Source organism: Simochromis diagramma, unplaced genomic scaffold (assembly GCF_900408965.1).
Source record: "Simochromis diagramma unplaced genomic scaffold, fSimDia1.1 OVJJ01000024.1, whole genome shotgun sequence".
Lineage (NCBI taxonomy): Eukaryota > Metazoa > Chordata > Actinopteri > Cichliformes > Cichlidae > Simochromis > Simochromis diagramma.
In genome coordinates this window covers 4,178,086-4,200,832 of record NW_024387332.1, presented here as the reverse complement: position 1 = coordinate 4,200,832, position 22,747 = coordinate 4,178,086, and the positions used below count along the sequence as shown (strand labels likewise).

General features: G+C 39.4%; 1 protein-coding gene across 14 annotated transcripts in view; it reads left to right on the top strand.

Moving 5' to 3' along the window:
• myo18ab (myosin XVIIIAb) overlaps positions 1-22,747 on the top strand; it is a 125,101-nt gene that overhangs the window by 26,703 nt on the left and 75,651 nt on the right. For 3 of the 14 annotated variants that reach the window (XM_040006443.1, XM_040006439.1, XM_040006442.1), the window contains 6 exons: positions 16,291-16,378; positions 18,271-18,377; positions 20,229-20,405; positions 20,639-20,849; positions 21,641-21,783; positions 21,861-21,961. In XM_040006443.1, coding sequence (XP_039862377.1) covers positions 16,291-16,378; positions 18,271-18,377; positions 20,229-20,405; positions 20,639-20,849; positions 21,641-21,783; positions 21,861-21,961 — 827 coding nt within the window. Of the gene's footprint in view, positions 1-755; positions 5,496-5,861; positions 5,895-8,609; positions 9,708-11,423; positions 11,487-13,669; positions 13,814-15,714; positions 15,778-16,290; positions 16,379-18,270; positions 18,378-20,228; positions 20,406-20,638; positions 20,850-21,640; positions 21,784-21,860; positions 21,962-22,747 lie in introns of those variants that run through there. The other 11 variants (XM_040006433.1, XM_040006432.1, XM_040006434.1 and 8 more) reach the window with 9 other exon arrangements.

Sequence of the window (22,747 nt, the reverse complement as noted above, 5' to 3'; positions counted from 1 at the left end):
AAATCGCGATCTCGATTCATACTTATGTGCGATCTCATTTCCAAATGACAACGATTTAAAAAAAAAAAAAAAAAAAAAAAAAGACGACGATTGTACCGCATTTTGATCGGGGACGTACTCCGCATGAAAACAAGCGCTCACTCTTCCTGCTCAACAAATGACAAGGGCGGAGCCTTATACCACGTGATACAGAAGCTGTGCCGTGTGATGCTAAAATTAGCAGGGAAAAAACAACGGAGAGCACGTCAGGGATGACGAGAAAGTGACAGGAGAAAATCCGTCCCGGTCAACCACCCAAACATCAATAACGGGAACCTTATACAGCGCTTCCCTATACACGTCGAACTCAAAGAAATTACGGAGGCTATTACTTACCTGACCAAAGATATGGCTCCCATCAACACTGTGCAAAACGAAGGATTTAGGAAAATGATCAACACCCTAGACAAACGCTACACAGTGCCGTCCCGCAACTATTTTTCTATTGTTGCACTACCTGCTCTGTACACGCAGTGTCGAGCAATGGTGGAGACGGAATTTCAAGCAGTACAACGACAAAACGTGAGACATTTGTTGTTTTTATGTTTATTTATTGTTTTTATGTTCAGTCTCAACTGTTACGAAGTTGATGTGCAGTTAATAAGTGCAATAAATATTTATACTGGAAAAGAGAATCGTGAGAGAATCGTGATCTCAATTCTAAGCCAAAAAATCGTGATTCTCATTTTATGCAAAATCGTGCAGCCCTACTCCACACCTTGTAAAACTTTCCGGTGGTGTTACTAATCGAATAACAGATCTTTTCAAGGCTTAAATAACACATAAGGCGCCTCAGCCATTGAGCACGGGTGGGCAAAGCAGCACCCGTCCATCTTAGTAGGACTGCACATTTCGCTAGAAGGGAAGCAAAAGACACTGACAAGGTCAGCCGTGCATCAGCCTCCCCATTAGTGCCAAAAATAGAAACTAATGGATTAGGATCCATATGATATTCAAGAATTAGAGACAAAGGTTGAAATATGTCCATCCAGAATGTTTTGAGTTTAGGACATGTCCAGAACATATGGATAAGAGAAGCATCCTCACTCTCACATTTATCACAAGAGGGGTCCACATTCAGATAAATACAAGCTAATTTGACTTTTTACCAGAACGGTTGAGTCTAACGGGCAGTTATCTTTGCTTTGGAAATAGACCCAAGATATAATGCAGCGTGTATTTGCTGCCCAATAGTAATACTGGAAATTAGGCATTGCCAGGCCTCCATTACTCCTGGGCTTTTGAAGATGGGCTTTAGTCAATCAGGGGCATTTGGCTCTCCATATATAAAATGATATAGTTAAATCTAAAGAATCAAAGAAAGATTTGGGGATAAAAATCGGTATTTATTGGAAGAAAGAGAAAAATTAAGGGAGTACATTTTGATTGAGTTAATTCTTCCCACCAGAGAAGTAGAGCGAGGGGACCATTGTGCCAGGTGCTGTTCTGTATTATTTAATAAATAAAGGAAGTTCACTTTGAAGAGACAGTTATGCTTCCTTGTAACTTTTATACCTAGATATGTAAATTGATTTTGTGCTATTTTAAAGGGGAGAGTAGAATAGTCATACACTGGTGCTCCTCCATCCACAGGAAATAACTCACTTTTATGCAGGCTAGGTTTTTATCCTGAAAACTGACCAAACTGATTAAATACTGACATCTTTGCGGGTATAGATATTTGGGGTTTTGAAATAAAGATCAGTAAGCCGTCAGTGTACAGGGATACTTTATGGTCAACTCCTTTCCTCCAGAACGCAGTAATTGCCCCACAGCTGAGGAGTGCGATGGCAAGTGGCTCCATATCGAGATCGAAGAGTAGAGGACTTAAAGGGCATCCTTGATGGGTTCCTCATTAGAGGTTGAAAGGTTGCAACGTTAGGACACACATATAATAAATAGCCTTATCCATGAAATAAATTTCGATCCAAAATTGAATTTTTATTGAATTCTAAATAAGTATTTCCACTCGACCCGATCGAATGCCTTCCCCACATCTATAGAAAATCCACAGAGAAGGCACTCGGGATGCACTCGAGAGGGGTGTATACTATATCTAATAGACTACGGATATTGAAACAGGAGTAACGATTCTTAATGAAACCAGTTTGATCTAAAAATATAATTGATGGCAAAATGTTTTTCAGCCTCGTGCCAAAACTTTAGCCAAAATTTTAACATCGATGTGTAATAGAGAGATTGGCCTGTAGGACGAACATTCTGCTTTACCTTTCTGGTAAGGATGGCAGACGTTTACCACGCTTCCATGAATTGGAGAGGCATAATTGAGGTGAAAGCAATGATGAAAAAAAAAGAAGCATCAAGCTCTCCAAAACAGACATTGTGTACACTCCAAAAAAACCCTTCCTTCCTTCAAATCCAATGATTTGAGTAAACGCATGGAACCACAACACGACATATAACCAACTTTGAGAACATTGTAAGCAACGAGACATGAATAGCATCCCTGCTTGCAAATAGCAAGGGAGAAGAGAAAAGAAGAGGAGTCTGTAATGCGTAAGCGTAAACAAAAGTCCTTACATATCCCAAAAGTAGGAGAAAATCAGACAAAACAGTCTACTCACAGGGCTGTCCCTCAAATAAGCATAATGAGTACATAAACAATCTTTCAGTGTGATTCCGCTGTAACGGGCAGGTCGTCCAGTTATCTTCTCGCCTCATCAGCCGAATGAAACCACTGTCTTACACTGCTGGGAGATGTGATGCAAAGTCCTAGGATACAACAGAGCGGGTTTGAGACCGTGTTTATACAGCTCGGCCATCACTTCTGGGTACTCCGTGCGTCTGTTTAGAACTTCCGGGCAGTAGTCCTCCACCATGCGAATCTGCAGTTCATGGTATTCTAGTTTCCCTCTTCTCTGGGCTTCTCAGTTAAGAAGGTTCTTTATCTGGTACCAATGAAGGTGTATGGTTTCAGGGTGCAGTCTCTGTCCTGGGGCTGGCTGGGAGAGACGAGAGAAGTTGCATGTGGCAGCATTGATGAAAAATAATTAGAGCCTTTATTGTTGTAATTACTCCATGTGCTGAAGTGAATGTAACACCTGCAGCATCAGCCTCATATATAAAGCCACAATAAGCAATAAATAAAATCTCGGCTATGTGCCTGGGATGACCTTCATAATAGGCAGTTAGACACGCACGCAGGCAGGCAGACAGGCAGGCAGGCAGCTGAGATGACACCAACTAGAGCAGCATGTGTGGTTGAGCAGTGGGGCAAGTGATTGAACTGTGGCAATGGTTGGGGGAGTGAATGGCAGAGCTGTCTAGAAGACTGGAAGGCCGGGGCTCCTATTTTTACCTTTTAGCAGCCTCCTATCGCAACAGCTGTCCCCGTCAACTCTTGTCTGTACACCAACAGGAATAGCCAGCCTATCATAGTGCTCCCTCTCTTGTCAGCCCTGCCGTTTCACTCTCTACTTTGTATGTCTCTGGCTGGTCTTTCAGATCTATTCCTCTTTACCCAGTTACTGATTTGGTCTGTTGTTTGAGGACTACTGTAATACAGAAGTTGTGGGACTGCTTCATTTACAGGTAGAATTATTTATACAAACTATTTTTTTTTTATAACAAGTGGTTTCTTCTGCTGAATATATATGACAAGAATGGGCCCTTGAGGCTCTACAGCCATTGCCACTATTTATGGCTAGAGATGGACAAGGGGGGGCTTTGCCAACTGAAAGTAGCATTACACAATACAACTTCCTTGGTTCTTGTTGTAGTCCACATTTTTCTGCTCAGATGTTGGTCAGTAAGTGGTCCCAGTTAACTTACTTTACATTTATGTTTTCTTGGAAAGAATGGAAACTTATCAGCTTGTGGCAGATATGGTTTATACATTATGAAAATAATGTTACGATAGATTTTTACATTCACATTGATTCACATTGTCTATAAATTATACAGGATGAATGAAGCTGTGATGTTCTCACCTCCAAACTTCACTGTTGGTATAGTGTTTTTGGTGTCATCTGCAATTTTTTTTGATCTCCAATCATGGTTGCATTATGGCATCCAAATATTCAGTTTTGGTCTCATCTGACCAAACCATATTCTCCCAGTATTTCACAGGCTTGATGAAATGTTGTTTAGCAGATTTTAAACGTGTTTCAACATGCTTTTTCTTGAGCAATGGAATCTGACCACAAGTGATTTTTGGCCCTTTGACAACCCTTCTAATAATTCCTTTCACTCCTCTGTCTGAAATCATGTGGGGAGCACCTGGCCATGGCCAGTTTATGGTGGTTTATGGTTTATGGAAACGTTTTTTTATGCATTTTCCATCAAGCTAGCGGATCATCTTCTCCGTCTATGACCCCCTTGCTGAGATAACAGTCCATTTCTATCTGCACCTTCTCCTCCAGTGTGCAATTTAACAATTAGTTGGCCCATGTCTGGACTTCTTCTGTGTTCTAAACGTGGAAATCAGTCCGTGGATGATTACATTGCTCTGCCCATCAAAAAATCTGCGCATGCGTGAATATATTGCCTATCGTTAGTTATTGAACTGACGATTGTCCGTTGGAAAATATTTACATATTGCCCAACCTTAGCCCCAACAGTGCTCACTGGAATCGTCCAGTGCCAATAGTATGCTTGGAAACAATAAGGTTGTGAAGGTCTTGCGAGAGCTCATTGGTTTTACAATCATGAAAAGTTTCTTGTGTGGCACCTTGGTTTTCATAGGCCATCAGTTGAGACTGAACCAGCTGATATTAATTTGCACAAAATGGCAGGATTGCTTTCTAATTACCGATGAATTTTAATGCCTTTTTGCACCTCTCTTTCTTGATGTGTTCAGTACTATGTAATAATAGATTGGATGGGTCGTTACCAACATCTGGTGATAATTTCATATCAATAGCACCTTGATTAGTGACATAGTCAGTACTTATTTTTACCTGCTGTGTATGTTACAATCATTATAGTAGTATAGTACTATGATACGTGACATTGTGATACACCATTCTAATTTGATATTTTATATTATGACACAGTGCTCAATTTAACTGTCAAATGTATATGATTGTGGGATTTGCATAAAATATTTGTATACACCACATAGATATTGGCACTCACAATGTCCTTGGCAATGCTTATGGAAACTTTATCAAGATTAGCCCACTTGTGTAGGATGAGTTACTTTTGATTTTGTACAGTTGTTTTTACAAAAAATGTTTACATTTCTTAGAATAAGCTCTAATTTTGTGCTCATTCTTTGTTTTTCTCAGTGCTTTGTCATTAAAAACAAAACGTTACTTGCGCTGAAAATTCAGTGCATCCTGGTGTGTGAAGAAGTTTCTCTTAACTGTGTGTAATCTTCCTTTCCTAGCTTTCCTCCACCTCCTTCACCTGCTTTCATCTCACCCATCACAGCCCATGACAGCAGATCAGCCAACATGGCATTTTCATCTCGTTTTTCATTCTGGGAACAAAAGGGAAGTCTTGTTTAGATGTTTAGTAGAGCACATTAGTGTGATGGGACTACTATGGTGTACTAACATCTCTATGTTTGGATTTGTGTGGCATTTGGTGTGGCACCCCACTTCAGATTTGAATGGCTTTCACTTATTTTATGTTATACTTAACTAACGCAATTTAAATGCAGTAAGTGCATTGGTTTCAGCTCTTGAAATAGTAAGACAATTTTTACAGCACATTATTGCACATTTTATTGCACTGAAATAAAAATATTTTCATGCAAAAGATGGCTCTCAGAATATGTGCATGTTTTGTAATTTGCATGGTGTGCAATGGATCTAAGCTATAAGATTTTGATCTGGTTTCCTGTTCAACACATTTAGATTAAAGAAGAGAACAAGCCAGCAAACAAAAGTGTAAGTAAACAATGGCATTAATTAGAGTTTCTGGGTCTCATTTTAGAATCGTCTTGGTTCTTGACATTTAAAATCCAGTGTTTTAGCATGGTCTTTGTATTTATATTTCAGGTTGAAGTGTTAGGATGACACATTTTATGGCAAATACCCTGTATATATTGCCATCATCTATTTCTTTGTTGTTTTTTAGGTTAAATCTGTGAATATATTTAAAAACAAAATGTTTTGTTTACAGCACTATTCCTGAAATATTTGTGGCAATATATTTTAAAGCAAATGTAAAGCTTTCTGAATTATTTAAACTACAATTAAAGATAGTAAAAAAATGTAATTAGTGAATAAAAAAGTGAGAAAAGAAATAAACACATTTAAAAAATTTAAAATTAAAATTAAAAAATTCTAAGTTTGTTGTTGCATTAGTTAGTTGTAATAACAATATGCAAAGGTTCTTTTCAAAAGTATAGAATGTTCAAAACAGTGTAAAACACAGAAATGCTACAGATTGTTAATAAAAAATATATAAAACATTTCCATAAATAACTACTTTGACTTTAATCTGTCACTGACTGTGGCAGACATGGCATGTCTGGAACACATCACTCAAGAGGTGCCTAGGAACCATCCTAGTGAGATGCCCAAATTCTTCAGCTGGCTCCTTTTGATGTCAAATGGCTCTACTCTGAGTGTATACATATTCTCATTCTTTCAGATATTACCTAAAGCTTGTGGCCATAGGTGAGTGTAGGGATGTAGAGCTCATGTAGACTACTGGTCAATCACACAGCTTTGGTTTCCTGTCAACAGTACAGACCAGTTCATTGTCTGTATCACTGTGATTGTGGCCCAGATCCGTTTCCCCTTCCCCCCGCTTGTGAACATGTCCCTAAGAGACTTAAACAACTATACTTGGGTCAACAACTGTCTGAGGCCCTTTTGAAAACCATGGTCTCAGACTTAAAAGTGTTTCATCAGGCCACCCCTGATGAAGTCGACAGAAAATCATATCATCTGCAGAAAGATGGAAGAACCTGAGACCACTAAATTGGAGGCATACCACCACTTGGCTATGCCTACAAATTCTGTCCATAAACATCTCCAGAAAACATCTGTCTTGAATATCCTCAAGAGGATAAGAGCTCGCCCAGAATTCCGTACAAAATGCATTGTTCCTCATGAAACTTCTCCCACACCTGAATTTTATATCAGCCACTGCAAGAGCCACACTCCACATGGACTGCTGGTACCTGTCAGCTGCTTCCCGAGTACTACAGGAAAACCAAATTCGACAAGACTCCTGCTTCAGCTTGACGCCACCTTGGTGTCCAGCATGTAGTTCAGGGATTACTACTTTGACAGGCACCAACCACCTTGTAGCTGCAGGTCTATGCATCTGCCTCAGTAATGGGTACTCGGTATGCCAGGTCTGTCCAGTGTCCAAGACATGCACCCGCGTGCTACACTTTCTAATACCCCACCCTGTGACTCCAAGAAGGCTGGGTATTTTGAAAACTTGTTTGGCACATAAAGGGCAGTGATAGTCAAGACACTTTCCCCATCATCCACCAGGATGATGGGGAAAGTCTTGACCAGGAACAAACCCTAACTTACATGCACCAAATTGTGAGCTACAAGTATCCTGACCCCTGCTCTCAGCCTCACCACGGCAAATGGTAAATGGACTGGTTCTCATATAGTGCTTTTTTTACTCTACTTCAGTAGAAGTAGAGTAAAAAACTCAAAGCACTTCACTCAAAGCACTTCATAGACACACTTTTTTTCTACATCTAAGTGCTTTCCAGCCACCCCCGGTCTCCAGAAGACTGGTTCAAGAGCCCACACTGTGTGTTGAGACAAACTCGACTATATCTACCTAGTATCTCTCAAACCCAACCACTCAGGCTTCTTTCCTAACAGGCAAGTGATGTTCCATGCCCCAAGTGGTAGTTTCAACAGCTGGGGGTTAGACCACCAGGGTCTCTTCTCTTTCATGATGCTTGACACACATTGCAGTTGAAAACGTTCTTAATTATTATCATTATCTAAACATCTAGGCTTATCTCTTTCCTAATATATAATAACTGGAATACTCATTCGCATCAGCATATATTTGAACTTATTGCCACAAAGTTTTGGTTTCAACTCATTCCATAGTAGGTAAGTCCCTGTAGTGTACTGGATTAATCATGCTAACATGCTTTAACTGATAGTTGGCAACTAGCACTTTCCCAAAACCTTGAGGTGGACGGCTAGACATCTTGTTCCAGGAAAGCAAATATGTCATTATAGATAGACCTTTGGACCTGATGGAGCATGCTAACTTATTTTATATAGAACAGAAACTCTCAAACTGATTGCTCTGGGATGATTACATGTTCTTATACACCCTTTTAGTGTTAAAGTTAGTACCATGTCTAGCAAAATGGAGCTGTGATGTTTGCTGAACCTGTCCTGAAAGCCTTTGATTTCTTAGGGATATTCTGGTTGGTAGCCTGCTTTTAGGCATTGGATTTCTAGGCTAAATTCAAAGTCATTGGAAGCTCCAATATTGCATTACGTTGTAGGGTTAAAGGAATATCTGTTCTTCTCTGTTACTAGTCTTCATAAAATTCATTGTAACACACCAACATTTTTATTCTTTGACAGAATAAGACATAATGCTTGGATTTTCATTACTTGTCTACATTCATGTAATTGCTTTCTTTTCTCTGTGAGTAGTCAGACAGTGATGGGATTCCCGGCCGAGCCAAATCAGTACCAGCTCTAGATCCTGGCAGGGGTTCATTGAGGGCAAAAAGTCCTACTGCAGAGTCAGTTGCCAGGATCAGGAGTCCTTCCCCACCAAAAGTCAGGACACCCATAAAAGTCCAAGGGCACTTCAAAAGTCCTGAGCCACCATCAACGACGGCGGCACAACTTAAAAGTCCCGAACCTCCACAAATTCCTCGGAAGCTTGAACCAGATTTAAGTGAGCAAGAACAAAATGGCGTGGTGGGAAAAAGCACAGTCAATGGTACTGCCAATGGTATCATCAGCCTTCCAGGCACCAGCACCAACCAAATGGCTACCACTGATGACCAGGGTTACACACGTAAGAAAGTAGTAAAGGTTGTTCGTCGTGTTGTCAGGAAGGTTTTACCCTCAGAAGATGAGATCAATGTACCAGCAAAGAAATCTGACAAAGTTACGGAAGTAGGCAAGCCTGCTACTGACACAATCAAAGTAGCAGCAGCAGCAACCTCAGTGTCCCAAACCCAAGTGATGCCAGGATTCTCTTTTAAACATGATGTCATTAAAACAGAAGACAAAGATGATATTTCAAAAGGCTTAACAAGCTTTATGGTCAGAGGCAGAACAAGGGAGCGCTTTCCAAGAATATTTCAGGATAACCGACCAGAAAAAATGGAGTTAGACAAGATAAGTGAGAAGATGGATGAAAAACTTGACTTGAAGGAGACAACAAAGGAGCAGAATGAAGTTAAAGCCAAGCCAGAGTTGCAGGATGTTAAACACAAATCCAGCAGCTCTTCTCCAGTTGCAAAGGAAACAACATCTTCTCTGGTTTCTGTTAACCCTGCTAACAAAGCAACTGTGGGCTCAGCTTCAGATTCTTCCAAATCTCCTCATTCCCGGCCTTTATCTTTCACACCAGTTATGGGCTTCATCCCAGCTCCTGACTCTATACCTGAACCCCAATCATGTTTCACTGCATCAACTTCTGTGAACCCTAATCCTCCCCAGCCCAGTGTTGGTCCACTGTCTTCTACGCCTATAGGAATTGTTTCTATCCAGAAACCTACTGTTAGTCAAAAAGAGGTACAGTCTAACACTTGGCATGTCGTCTTGACTTTTGGGACATGGTGTTGTTGATGTTGGGTGCATAGCATTTAAAATGCATGTTTGGAGTGAAAGAGCACTGTAGTGTTTGCTAATAGTGTTTGCACCACATTTATGTGTAATGTTGGTGTTCACAGTGGCTAGACTCAGCCACTTTTAAAAAGCTGTGGAAGACAAATGAGCAGAAGAAATTGCAACACACAAGGAAATGGTTTACTTGGAGTCTCTTGAGCTAATTGCCAGTAGATGATGAAGTCACTAATTAGTAATTAGTCAATTGACTTAATGTACAGTTGTTCAGTTGTTTGACATTTTATATTGAAAAACTGTTGGTCATTTTCTTTGTACCTTTTGTTTTTGGGCATTCAACAAGGGCTCTTTTACGAATACCCTGCTTCTAATCAGCTTAGCAACAGGTGGTGTTATATTTGGAAATATTAATATTATATCCAACCAGTATTTCTCATTCTTGTAATCATTAAACCACAAGCACTTGTGTACGTCCTCAGCTTAGTCATTTCTACAGAATGCTGGGGTCGCTGTCAGAATTGTATGTTCTTTAGCGGCTATGTAAACTCCTATGGTTTTAAATACACTTGCTAGTTTTGAGGTTTATGACTCTTGAATCATTTCTGTGATTAAGTCTGCCAATGAACAAGGAGGACAGTTTCAGTTTTTAACCTTTAACATATCACATAGCAGAATGTATTTGATAATAAGCCTTGTTTGCAAAGATGGAGTGTCAGCAAAGACATTTTTCAAACAGGGAACTTTGGTAGCCTGACATGACTAGCATCACCAGGTAGAGCCAGTTACTGCAATGCTGCTTTGTGGAAAAGCAACTGAAAGAAAAAACATTATATTTGAAAACGATGCTGCCACAGACAAGTACACTAACTGGTCTGCTGCCTGTTTCTCTCTTTATTTTCTCTTTAGCGCTCTTAATGTTTTTCACACATTCTGTTTGGTTTGTTCCAGATTGTGTACTGCCAATTTTAGTAATACACTGTGTTACTCTGTTACACTGTTTTTACACAGTTTTTTTTTAACCTCCTAAGACCCGAACTCTTTCATGGCACGTAATTTTAATTTCTCTTTGCTATTTGGGATGATTGGGACCTCATGAATGTAAAAACAAAGAATTTTCTTTTTACCTGATTTTGCTCTACAAGGGCTGGATATCCACATATGACATTTGTTTTAAATTTCGATAGAACAGTGGCATTATAATGTCCTCATAAGAGATATCAGGCCCTTATGGAGCAGCATGTTTTATTGTGGTCTAGACAACCCAAAATGTGATGTCCACATATGTGGATGCTCAGTCCTAGGAGGTTAAAGCATACGTACTGTTTGAAGCAGAAGCTATTTATATATTACTACTACTACTACTACTACTACCTATTTAGTGCTACTACAGAACTACTAAACATGGTGTTTTTGAAATGGATTCCATGGTAACCCAAACTGCTTATGCTGTTGATACAATCAGTGTATGTGTTTGAGTCTCCTGTGGGAAACATTAGTGAAGTCAGTGAGGATATCTGATGTACTTGTTTATTTTTTAAAGATGACTAAACATAACTAAAATACATATCCATCTGCTGAGGACATTTCTGTTTGTGTCTAATTGTGGGCTTTGCTTCATCTGTGTCAGTGTGCTCAGATTCAGTATTTTGCTGCTTTGACCTGTAGGAGGCACCGGTCAGTCCAACTGAGGAAGCTCAGCGACGCCTGATGAAGATCTTTGGCGTCCCTGTAAATAAACAGATAATATTGCCTTTGAATTTTCCGTGTTTGTACATGTACACATCAAAAAAATCTAACCAGCATTATTCACTTCCCCCATGGTCTAAAGCAGTTTGACGATTAGGCAAGTTAAAGCACCGATGTTAAGGGGTGGCTCTTTTTACACTTCACATTTGTGCATGTGGCAATAACACAGTGTGCTGGTATGAAGCAACTGGTGGTGAAAACTGCCATGCCATGTAAAGTAAGGGACGGTTAACCCTGTAGCAAAAAAGTAAAGAGCCCATTATTGCTGTCATAATTTCGTAAATGCCAGGTGTTACCTCTACATATAGTGTGCTGGCACAGGAGTACAAAACAGAAGTAAATCATAGTAGAGTTTTCTTGAGAAAGTCTCATCTCTCAAGCTGTTGCAACATCTCCTTCTTTATAGTCTGAAGCCCTGTGATCCTCTGCACTGATATCTCATTGAAATGGCAGTAAAAACTGACACAATCATGTCTTCAGCCTGGCTGTGCAACCGGTAAAAGGCTCCAAAAAATGCATAGAGATGCTTCAAGTGGTGCTCCCATTGATTATTGATTATTTACTGCTTTGCCAGTGGCGTCATTGAGCCAGTGGTGTTAAAGAGAAAAACTGTTTCACCAAAGGGAATTCAGAATAGCTGAAATGGTTGATTTAAAGTCATGAAACAGCTTAGTTTAAAAACAGCTGTTTTTAAAAGTTGCTCTCTGAAAGCTGCTAAATTTATTCAGTTAAATTCTGTTGTTTTTATTTATCACCAAAAACTATGATGCAACGGTTGTTGTGATTAACTGGTCTAATGTTACATAGTCTTGCATCTCTACACGCTGCCCACTCAGTCACTTTGGTAAACTCCACTTATGTGCCAGCTAATAGAAAATGTTCCCCTAAAGACAGCGAGACAGTACCATGACGACATGGAAGTTTTTTTTATCTCTCCTGTTCATATTGAATTCTGGATCTTTGATGAAATGTTAATTAACCTTCAAATGCACTCTTGCAGTTATAACGATCTGTGTTGCACAAGGTCAGGTTAAGTTAAGCAATGGAAACTAAGTCTGTCAGCAGGGTTAGGGAAAAAAATCAGCAAATTCTGAGCTTTAGCTAACTAGTTCTGCTGCCTATGTTTTTTCTTGTGCTGTAGTCTTTTTTAACATCTCAGAAATGTTCCCCTTCCTTTCTAATTTAATAATAACTTCACCAAAGCTGTTAGCATACATCACTATGTATCACATTGATCATCATTCCACTCTCACAATTTTTTTGCAGCAGTTACTCATTGTAAAGCCATTTTCCCTTTTCCATTGCCACTCAAATGTTCATGCACTTCTTGTTGCTTTCATGGGCTGTATCCCAATTCGGGGTCTGCAGCCTTAAAGTATGCAGCCTCAACGATCCTCAAGGGCCGCGTACTCAAAGGCCGCTAAGGCCTCCATTGCGAGGCTTGTGAAATGGGACGGTCTAGCCTCCATTGCGCTGCCCAGGTTGCCTAGCAACCATGATACTAACAGCTGGAAACGTGTCATACAGCTTTGTTTGACAGAGATGAAGGAGAAAATCATTTGTTCATTTGTTTGTTTGTTTCTACATGAGCTTTGATCATTCTCTGTAGGATGAAGCTCAGCTTTTGAACGGCGTATATTTGAAAGTAAAGGCTTTAAAACCAAGTTAGCACAAACGTCACTAATGTCACATAACTTTGCCGACATGTGACCAACAGTAATGTTTTAATGTTCTTCGTTATTAAACATTTGCACATAAATAAGTGACATAATATTCATCACTTAGTTTACTAAGTTACTCTTCGGGCGCCCCTCATCCGCCGTTTTTTTTCGCCAAAATTATCCACACCCACCGCCGCGCTATGCATTCTGGGATATGTTGGGCCACGAAGTCTACACCGCCACATCCTTAAAATTCAGGGAAATGAAGGACGCATTTCGAGCAGCCTTCGAATTGGGACAGCCTTCGTCGCGTCGCTGTGACGTAATCGGCCTTAAAATGCGGCCTTTAAGGCTGCAGACCCTGAATTGGGATACAGCCATGTTCTGCAATATTTTCATCTGAATTTCCATGTTGACTGTGTCTTCTGTGTTCTTCCCCCTCATTCCCTGTCTTTCTCTCCATGCTTTACTCACACTGCTTTTGCTGGTTGTCTCTGTGGCTAGCTGGAGCCAGCAGTCAGTGTTTCATCTTCTGTTGAGGCGCTCGTGTCTGCACCCCTGCAGGCTCAGGGCACCCTCCATGCACCACAGACCTGCATTTCCCTGGGGCTCCTATCTGGAATTTGTACTCATTTGACATGTGAGAATGTAAGGCCCAAAATCCTTTTAATTTCCTCAATTTCCCCCATTTGAAGTATTGTATTGAACTAAATTGAATTGAATTTTATTTCTGTAGTGCCAAATCACAACAACAGTTGCTTCAAGGTGCTATTGACAGTTAAACTCCACAAAACTCCACATACGCTTAATATTTTTGGTTTTGTTAGAGCCCCCCTCTCTCTCTCCCTCCCTCTCTGTCTCCCTCTCTCTCTGCAACTGCAAATCCTAAGAAAAATTTATATTAAAAAGAAGGCAAACCCAAATTATAACATGTTAAGAAACAAATAAGGCCATTTTGAAGAACAATAGGCTGGAAAAGTAAATGGTACTAAATACAAAAATCCAATAACTGGTCTCCTCAGTTTGCAGACACTTGTAGAATGAGCCTGTAAACAGTGGTAACCTTTACCCTGTCCTACATTTTTTTGACCTATTGCTATCAAGTTCAAAATGACCTCGATTCTTTCCTTAAAAGAGTAGATTTTCTCAGTTTCAACATGTGATGTGTTTTCTGTGTTCTGCTGTACTTCTGCTATTGTACAGCATCCCAACATTTTTGGAATCAGAGTTGTATTTCAGGCTTTCAAGGACTTTTTCTTACAACATAGTGTTAGTCCTTCAATTCAGGCATGCTAAACTGGATAAAGTCTTTCTAAAGTTGAGAGCAGCTAAGACATTATACAGGAATGCTAAAGTGATATAATAACCTGCAGATAGTTGGATATTAGGTTGGGTTATTAAATTAATAATTTCCAGAATTGTCAGCATATTCACAGAGGGGTATGTGTGGCACATGGGGGGCTGGGCAGGGAGTTCCTACTTGGCACGTGTTTTTTAGTAAATGCAATCATGAAAGAGCTTGTTATGAAAATAAGTTCTAATCATCTATTTGGGATTTTTTGGTTTTAAGCAGATAAAAAAGTTAATTTAAATACATGAAGCAGTGAGGAGGCTGTCACTTGCAGCCTTCATCACAGATTGTTTGACAACTGTGTTCACTAATTTGTCATGAGCACAGAACTCCAGGGCTTTCTCATGGATGGCTGGCTGAAGTGGCCAGTAGCCTATAACCTATTGCTCAGCCTTCATATACTAATCAAATTTCCTTGTTCTTTATCGGTATAAAAAGTCTGAACTTCACTGTTGGCATTTTCAGTTTTCTTCCCATTGTATTGTCATGACGTACACCGTGGGTGCGTCTACTAAAAATCTCAGATGAGTTTGAATATCGGTCAAGTTTTCTAAACATCTTGCGAATGCAATAACTCAAGAAGGAATCCATCTAGGATTTTCAGATTGATACCATAGGTGCATCAACAAAAAATCGTGGACGAGGTTGAATCTCAGTGATCTCAACCTAAAGGTCAGAGTAAGTTTTCTGTGAATGTGGTAACTTGAGAACAAGGTGATGTAGGATTATGAAAGTGGTAAATGGATCGGGTCTTGATAGTGTGTTTTTTTACTCTGAGCACTCAAAGCACTTTACACTACTTTCGTCATTCACCTATTCCCACCCATTCACACAAGCACTTTTTTCTTCGCTCTTTCTATGGAAGTGCTTTCTATCAAAGGCAAAGTCTTTAGAGTCTTTATGAATGAGGCCTTTTTGCTGTCATATAATCATCATGTTTTAGTGACCTGTGAAACTTTCAAAATGTAACATTCAAGCAGTACTTTTAATCGATGATCATGCATAGTGAGTAGACTTAATTTCTCTTTCTCATATATTCTGGATATGTAGAGCATCTGTTGCAGTGACATTGTCTACAGCTGTGCAGATGATGTTTCATTTTATCTGTGTATTTGTTTGTATATGTCTGTCTGTTTTAACATATATTGCTTATGTATAACTGTGACCTTTAACCTTCTCATGCTGGCAAAATCACCAGGGATCAGTAGAAGAGGATCTTATTGCTCTCCAAGCATCTCATGCTGCAGCTAAGCAATCCCAGGTGTGGACTGCACTATGCCTGAGTGTGACAAAATCACCAGCTCATCCCTTGTGTTGTGCTGCATTGTGCTCGTGCTTGCAAAGTGCAGTGTTCCCTATTCATGTTTCCTGTTAAAATGTAAGAAGTCATCAATAGGCAACACCCTAGTTTTTTTGTGCTCGTTTCCAGTTTACTTTGTTTTACACTTTCATTCTTGGTTCCCTATGTGTTTGTGTTCTTTCATGTTGTTATGAATATTGGGCTGAACCAAGCTACTCTCTGACATTTTAGATACCAGGGGTTGCTACTGAACTGCCGTTTGACAAACGCAAATGTCCTCACACATTCTTCATACAAGCCTGATCAGTCAATCACATGATCATTATTTTGAAAAGCTTTAATTGCATCCTTTCAGCATGTCCTGATATCTCACTGGAAATTCAAATGGTTTTAAAAAAAACACATGTTGCTGTGAGTGGTCCACAGGTATAATTTCCCCTGCTGTCCTCTAATTCTGACCTTTGTCCTTTTTAGGTGAAGACTGAGGAACAGATTGCAGCAGAGCAGGCCTGGTATGAATCAGATAAAGTATGGCTTGTCCACAAGGATGGCTTTTCCCTGGGTGAGTCTGGCTTATCTTTTTAAAAATGTTCTTACGGTGGCATCACATTTTTCCCCATTCCATTGCCTTTTATTGGTCTTTTATAAAAAGCTACATAGTTACTTGCTGCTAAATGTGGTTTTTAATATATCTACCGTTTAAAATACACGAGGTGTGTACGTAATATTTTACTGCAAAAAATCTGTTATTTTGCATTAACTTAATTTGTCCGGTTACTTTAGAGCCCCTGAAATGAAGGGATTGTGTTAAAAATGCTCTAGTTCCTCACATTTTTATGCAATCTTATCCAAAATTAGAAAAAGTTGTCTCTGTCCAAATATTTATGGACCTAACTGTGTCATTGGATGGTGAAAAGAGTACTTAAATTACTTAAGTAGCTCCTGAATCCCCTTTAAATGCATTCTATAGTGGAAGAAGAAGCTGGAAAAAAAGGGGGCATCTCTCACATCCTTGTGGCTGTCACTGAGGGAGTTAAATAACTCTCTGACTGCACGACATCTGGGGTGATTGAGATTTACCCTAGGTTTGAATGCTCGTGATCAGGGGTGTCAAACATGTGGCCCACGGGCCACATCTAGCCTGCAATAAAAATATATTCGGCCCACAAGATAATTTCATGTGTAAGTTAATAATGACATGTTGGTATGTGGAGCTGAATCTTCAGCTGTGCTGGGAATCCATGCAGGCAGAGGCGCGACTTTACTTTGATTGGCACATCAAGCAGTCAATCACATGCAAAGACAGACTGGGATCATATCATTATGTGAAAGAAGGAAGAGGGGCAGACGTTCCAAAGACAGCAAGTGTAGTGGTACAGGCCAGGTACGCAGAGAGAAAAAGTGAAGAAAAGGAGCAAAAACATAAAATAAGCAGCATCTGGCTGCATTTCAATGATACTGGAGACTGCAAAGCTGAGTGCAGAATTTATCACATCTTTCCATTGCACAGGACAAACGGTGTCCAGGCTTTAAACCTCATATCCTCCCTAGTAGTATCAAATCCATGAAAATAAGGCTTTTACACTGAATAAAAAACACTGAAAAAATTGCTAAATTGACTAAATTTACAGTTCAGTTTTAAATTCTACATAAAATAAACTACATACAGTGTCTTTGAATGGCAGAAATGGACAAATGTGTGCATGTAGTACAGAGCCATGGCTCAGTGTCTGAGTTTTGCTGACCGATTTTTTTCTTCTTCTTTGTAACAGCAGTTTTTTTCTTTATCATGTAGAAAAACTGTTAAATATGTAATTTCTTTACACTGACAGAATGATGAGTTAAGGTCAAAGTGGGCCGTAGGTGCTCCACGATGTAAAATGAGTTCGACACCCCTGCTGTAGATGTTTTGAGGCTGTCAGCCTGCTTTTGCAACATTATGTTGAAGTCATAGAAAGTGCCTGTGGAGTAGTTGTGATGATGTGGTTTTGTTGGCTTCACTGAGCAATGATTTTCAGTTTGCACTGAGAAAAGTGTGTTGTTCTTATCCCCATCTGTTTGCAGCAGCTCAGCATATGCATTCTACAGCTTAACACTTAACACTGCACATATTTGCATATTTGAAATTAAATTTTTAGAACCTCCTAGCTGTGAAGTGTTTTTCATTGGGATTAAATGTGTTAATTAGCTATAAAAAATAATTTTATTGGATGATAAAGTCTTTAAAATGGAAATAAAAAAATCCACACATGTACATAAAAAACAAAACAGATCCGCAGAGGGGAAAACTGGTGGCCTTCTGGGTAAACTGCTCTTTAGAGTTTTAGATGGCAAAGTCATGCATTTTTCCTTTTGTTATTCTCTTTAATTATCCACTTAAGCTATAGAGATCAGTAGAGTTGAGCACTTCAGTCAGGCAAAAACTAAAGTGTTTACTGTCTTATCTCTGGCCAGCCACCGTGATAAAGACAGAAACTGGCTCTCTGCCAGAGGGCAAGGTAAGAATCAAAATGGAGCATGACGGGACTGTACTGGATGTGGATGAAGACGACATTGAAAAGGTGAGTAGGTGACTTCCGACCCTGTTCATCTAAATTCAATTCAATTTAATTCAATCCAGCTTTATTTATATAGTGCCAAATCACAACATTTGCCTCAAGGTGCTTTATATGTTAAAGTAAAGACGCTACAATAATACAGAGAAAACCCCAACAATCAGATGAGCCTCTATGATCAAGCGCTTTTGCAACAGTGGGAAGGAAAAACTCCCTTTTATAGGAAGAAAACTGCGGCGGAACCAGGCTCAGGGAGGGGCGGCCATCTCCTGCGACCGGTTGGGGTGAGGGGAGGACGATGAACTAGGTTTTCAGTATCTCTCTGAGACAGGTTGTTTCTAATTTTAGAGATATTGTACAAATGGAAGAAATCAGTCCTCCATGTTTTGTTCTGTTTTCATGTGCACTGAAGGACACATCCTGGTCAAAAATGCCTACCCCAGGGAGGCAAGTATAATGTAAAGAGAAATGGTCCTAGCACAGAATTCTGTGGAACTTCATAATTAACCTTAATGTATGAAGAGGACTGATGTTCTAGCTTTATAGAGGGCTTTTTTCTTTCAAAAAGAACAACAAACTATGTTTTTTAAATTAGTAGGACACCTTTTCCTTTTAGACTTTTACCAGGGAGTCAATTACTTCTGATTTGAGGCTTTCTTTGTCAGAGGAGCTACAATCTCAAGAATCGTACGCAGTGAAGATGTAAAACTATTAGGAAGATAATTGACCTCTGTGGGAGTAGAGTTCAGGGGGCTACTTTCCCTTGGCTTATGGCACTAAAGAAGATAACAGTGCAGGATTTGTATTGTAGTTAAACTTAATTATAGCACTTTCAGATATACATTTACTGCAATGCATATAAAGGTCTAAGTTTGTCACTTTCACTTCTGGGATATTATAAACAATAATACCCATAAATTAAAGTAGATTATTAGATTAGATTGTTATGATCGCATTGAAGGATCCACAGTACAAAACTTTCATATCGAATCACACTGTATCACAGAACAACAATGTGCATATTAATTATGTAAGCCTGTGGTAAACTGATGGCTAAAACATTTTTTTTGTTGCTGACACATTAAATTCGGACATTCAAGCACGTTTGTTGTTGTGACTTAGCACTGTATAAATGAAATTGAACTGAATTTAATAAACGATTCATATTCCAAGTAAACCATAGTTATATAAATTATTATTTATATAGCATAAAGTTTTTTTTAAGTCCAATAAAGCAAAAAAAGCTAGCTTGAAGCTAGCTATCATTAGCAGCCTATGTACATGATGAAGGAGGTCCACTCAGTGTGTACGAGAGAGTTTGTCACAGACGGCCACAGAGGATACTACCAGCTCACGGGAATGCTGGAATAGGTGTAGGTAAGGTCAGATGGGACTGTTGGGAAGTTTGGCAGACGCACACTACTGGCTGTCTAAAGTTACTTTCTTGCTCACAGCACTTATAGTACTTCTAAAATCTATACAAATAATTTCAGTGGAGCACAGTAGCTTTGTTATTACCGTAATTCTGAGAGCAAGGATCTAAACATCAGTGCCCTGAAGAAAAAAAGACAGTTATTTATTTATTTCTGCATTATTTTTATAAGTATACTTTGAGAAAGGAAGGAAATCGAACATCTGCCAGTTCACTATACTGATTGTTTAGACATTTCATGAGCAACTTACGGCAGGTGCTTGAGACCAGATGTAACTGACTAAATAGTTTATTAGAATATGAAACTATCACATTTGGTAAATTTGATTTTAAAATGACTGTGTAATAAAATAGGATAGGAAGTGATTAATCAATGAATGAGTACAGCTCTTCTGTCATTTTATGATTGCTCTCTCTATGTGTAGGCCAACCCTCCATCATACGACAGATCAGAAGACCTAGCTTCACTACTCTATTTGAATGAATCCAGTGTAATGCACTGCCTGAGGCAACGCTATGGAGGGAACCTCATCCATACCTATGCTGGACCCAACATGGTGGTCATCAACCCTCTCAGCATGCCCTCCATGTACTCGGAGAAGGTAAGCTCAAGACTAATGAGCAAGGCCAGCCAAATTAATGGATTGCATTTATAAATAGTGCATTAATGCCGGTTGTTTGTGAAAGAAAGTGTAGCTGTTTAGTTTAGTGTAGCAGTGTAATGATCACTTCGAGGGTTTGGAGATACTTTATGCTACACCTAACTCTTCATTAGTCTCTCTTTATTTTTGTGTTTGTACATGTTTTAAGCTCATGTTCTGTTCCTGCTCACAAGGTGATGAACATGTTTAAAGGCTGCCGGCGTGAGGATTCAGCTCCTCACATTTACTCTGTGGCCCAATCGGCCTACCGCAACCTGCTCACCACCCGACAGGATCAGTCCATTGTGCTGCTGGGCAGGTCTGGTAGCGGCAAAACCACCAACTGTCAGCATCTTGTCCAGTACCTGGTCTGCATTGCTGGCAGCACAGGAAAAATCTTCTCTGGTGAGTTTGTCCACAAAAGACAGGGGTAGGTGGACTACAAACCTCAAATATCTTATATTGGAATTTTACATGGTTTCTCAGGATTCTCAACCTAGTTAGAAAGAATTAAATAATAATTCATAATAATTAATAAACCAAATCATCATCTGATAAGTTCTCTTTTTTCAGTTAAACTTAAAAAAGAGAACTTATCACATGATGATTTTGTTTTTTAAGAATAAATGCTCAGGTTTGAATTTGAGCACAGGATAGCTTACACTGTCCAAGCCAGAACATCACAGCTGTACTGGTTTCAGTCTTTTGTTTTGCATAATCCTTATTCTCTACAACTTTTGAAATTAAGTATTACAGATGATAAAATCAGATAATTTTTAAGTGGTTTTTCTTCAATTACTAAATAGAAATAATTAACTAAACACAAGTAGGCTCAAATCCTGTTACCGTCTAACATAAATCAAAAATGAAAAAGAAGAAACTGACAGTGTGAGTCAGAGGTTTTTTACACCAACAAGGATATGTAAGACAGACAGGCTGCGGTTTGAGTCAGGGCCTGGTTTGAGGACATATATAACACGTATAACAGTTATACACTGAAATGTCAGTATTGTCAGTGTCAGTGTAGCCAGTCCACACAATTTTCATCAGGTCTTTGTTTATAAAAGTATAATAAGATTTGGACAATGAGAATTATTAACAGGTAGAACAGAATTATGGGTTCTTTGTGAAACATTGATTGCTAGTTTGCAATGAATCATCAAATGATGGGACATCTTATCGTTTTGGTGACACAGCTGAGAAGTGGCAGGCAGTCTACACCATACTGGAGGCCTTTGGGAACAGCTCTACCACCATAAACACAAATGCCAGCCACTTCTCTCATGTTGTTTCCTTGGACTTCGACCAAGCTGGGCAGGTGGCCTCTGCCTCCATCCAGGTAACAAACACAAGTGCGCGCACACAGCTGATTAGCTTGTACTGTACCCTTTTTACAAAACTCTCTTTACTTCTTAGACAATGTTGTTGGAGAAACTGAGGGTGAGCAGACGACCTGAGGGGGAATCCACCTTCAACGTTTTTTACTACATGATGGCTGGAGCCGACAGCAGTCTCAGGTGACTCGTTGAGCCCTTTTTTGTACTGTTTAGTAACGTAGAGATTTTCTTTTGTTTTTTAAAAATAAAAAAATGATTTGATTTGGAAGAATTGTAGAGTTACAATAGGTTCTTCACAGTGTTTGTCATATTATTTCTTGATGTTTTCGTCACCTATTCTCTGTTTGCTATGGATAGGCATGTCTGGAAATTTCTGGACAGTGGCATAATATTCACTGTTTCACTGCTGTATGGCAGCGCAATTGCATTGAAATGAAATTGTCAACAATCAGTATCACTGATTTTTTTCAGTCATTGTATCAGGGGAGCATGTGTTACTTTAAAACCTGTATATACCTTACAGCATGAATGTACAGGCTCTTAATTCTATAGGCCACCCATTCCCAAAGTCAAGAATCCCGTGGCCCACTTAAAACCCAGAAAATCCCGTGTGGTCCACCCACAATAACCAAAATACAAGAGGATGTGATGTATTTCCTTGAAATTTTTAGTCAAAACACAAACAATGCATGCTGTTGATTAAACTTTCTAATGCTTTGCAGTGTGTTAGGGCCTCCCACTGGGACCAAAACCCAGATACAGTGTCTGAAGAAACAAAACATATTAGCAATTTAACATTTTATGGTAATCAGGTGCCAATCAGGCAGCAGCATTGGTAGAGAAGATTTGGCAGGTTTTTCATGGGGGTAACCCATATACTCGATCCACAATGCATTTTTCTTACAAATGTGGCAATGCTTAAGGGGAAATGAACAGACTTTCCAGTGGTGTAATATTTATAGCTAA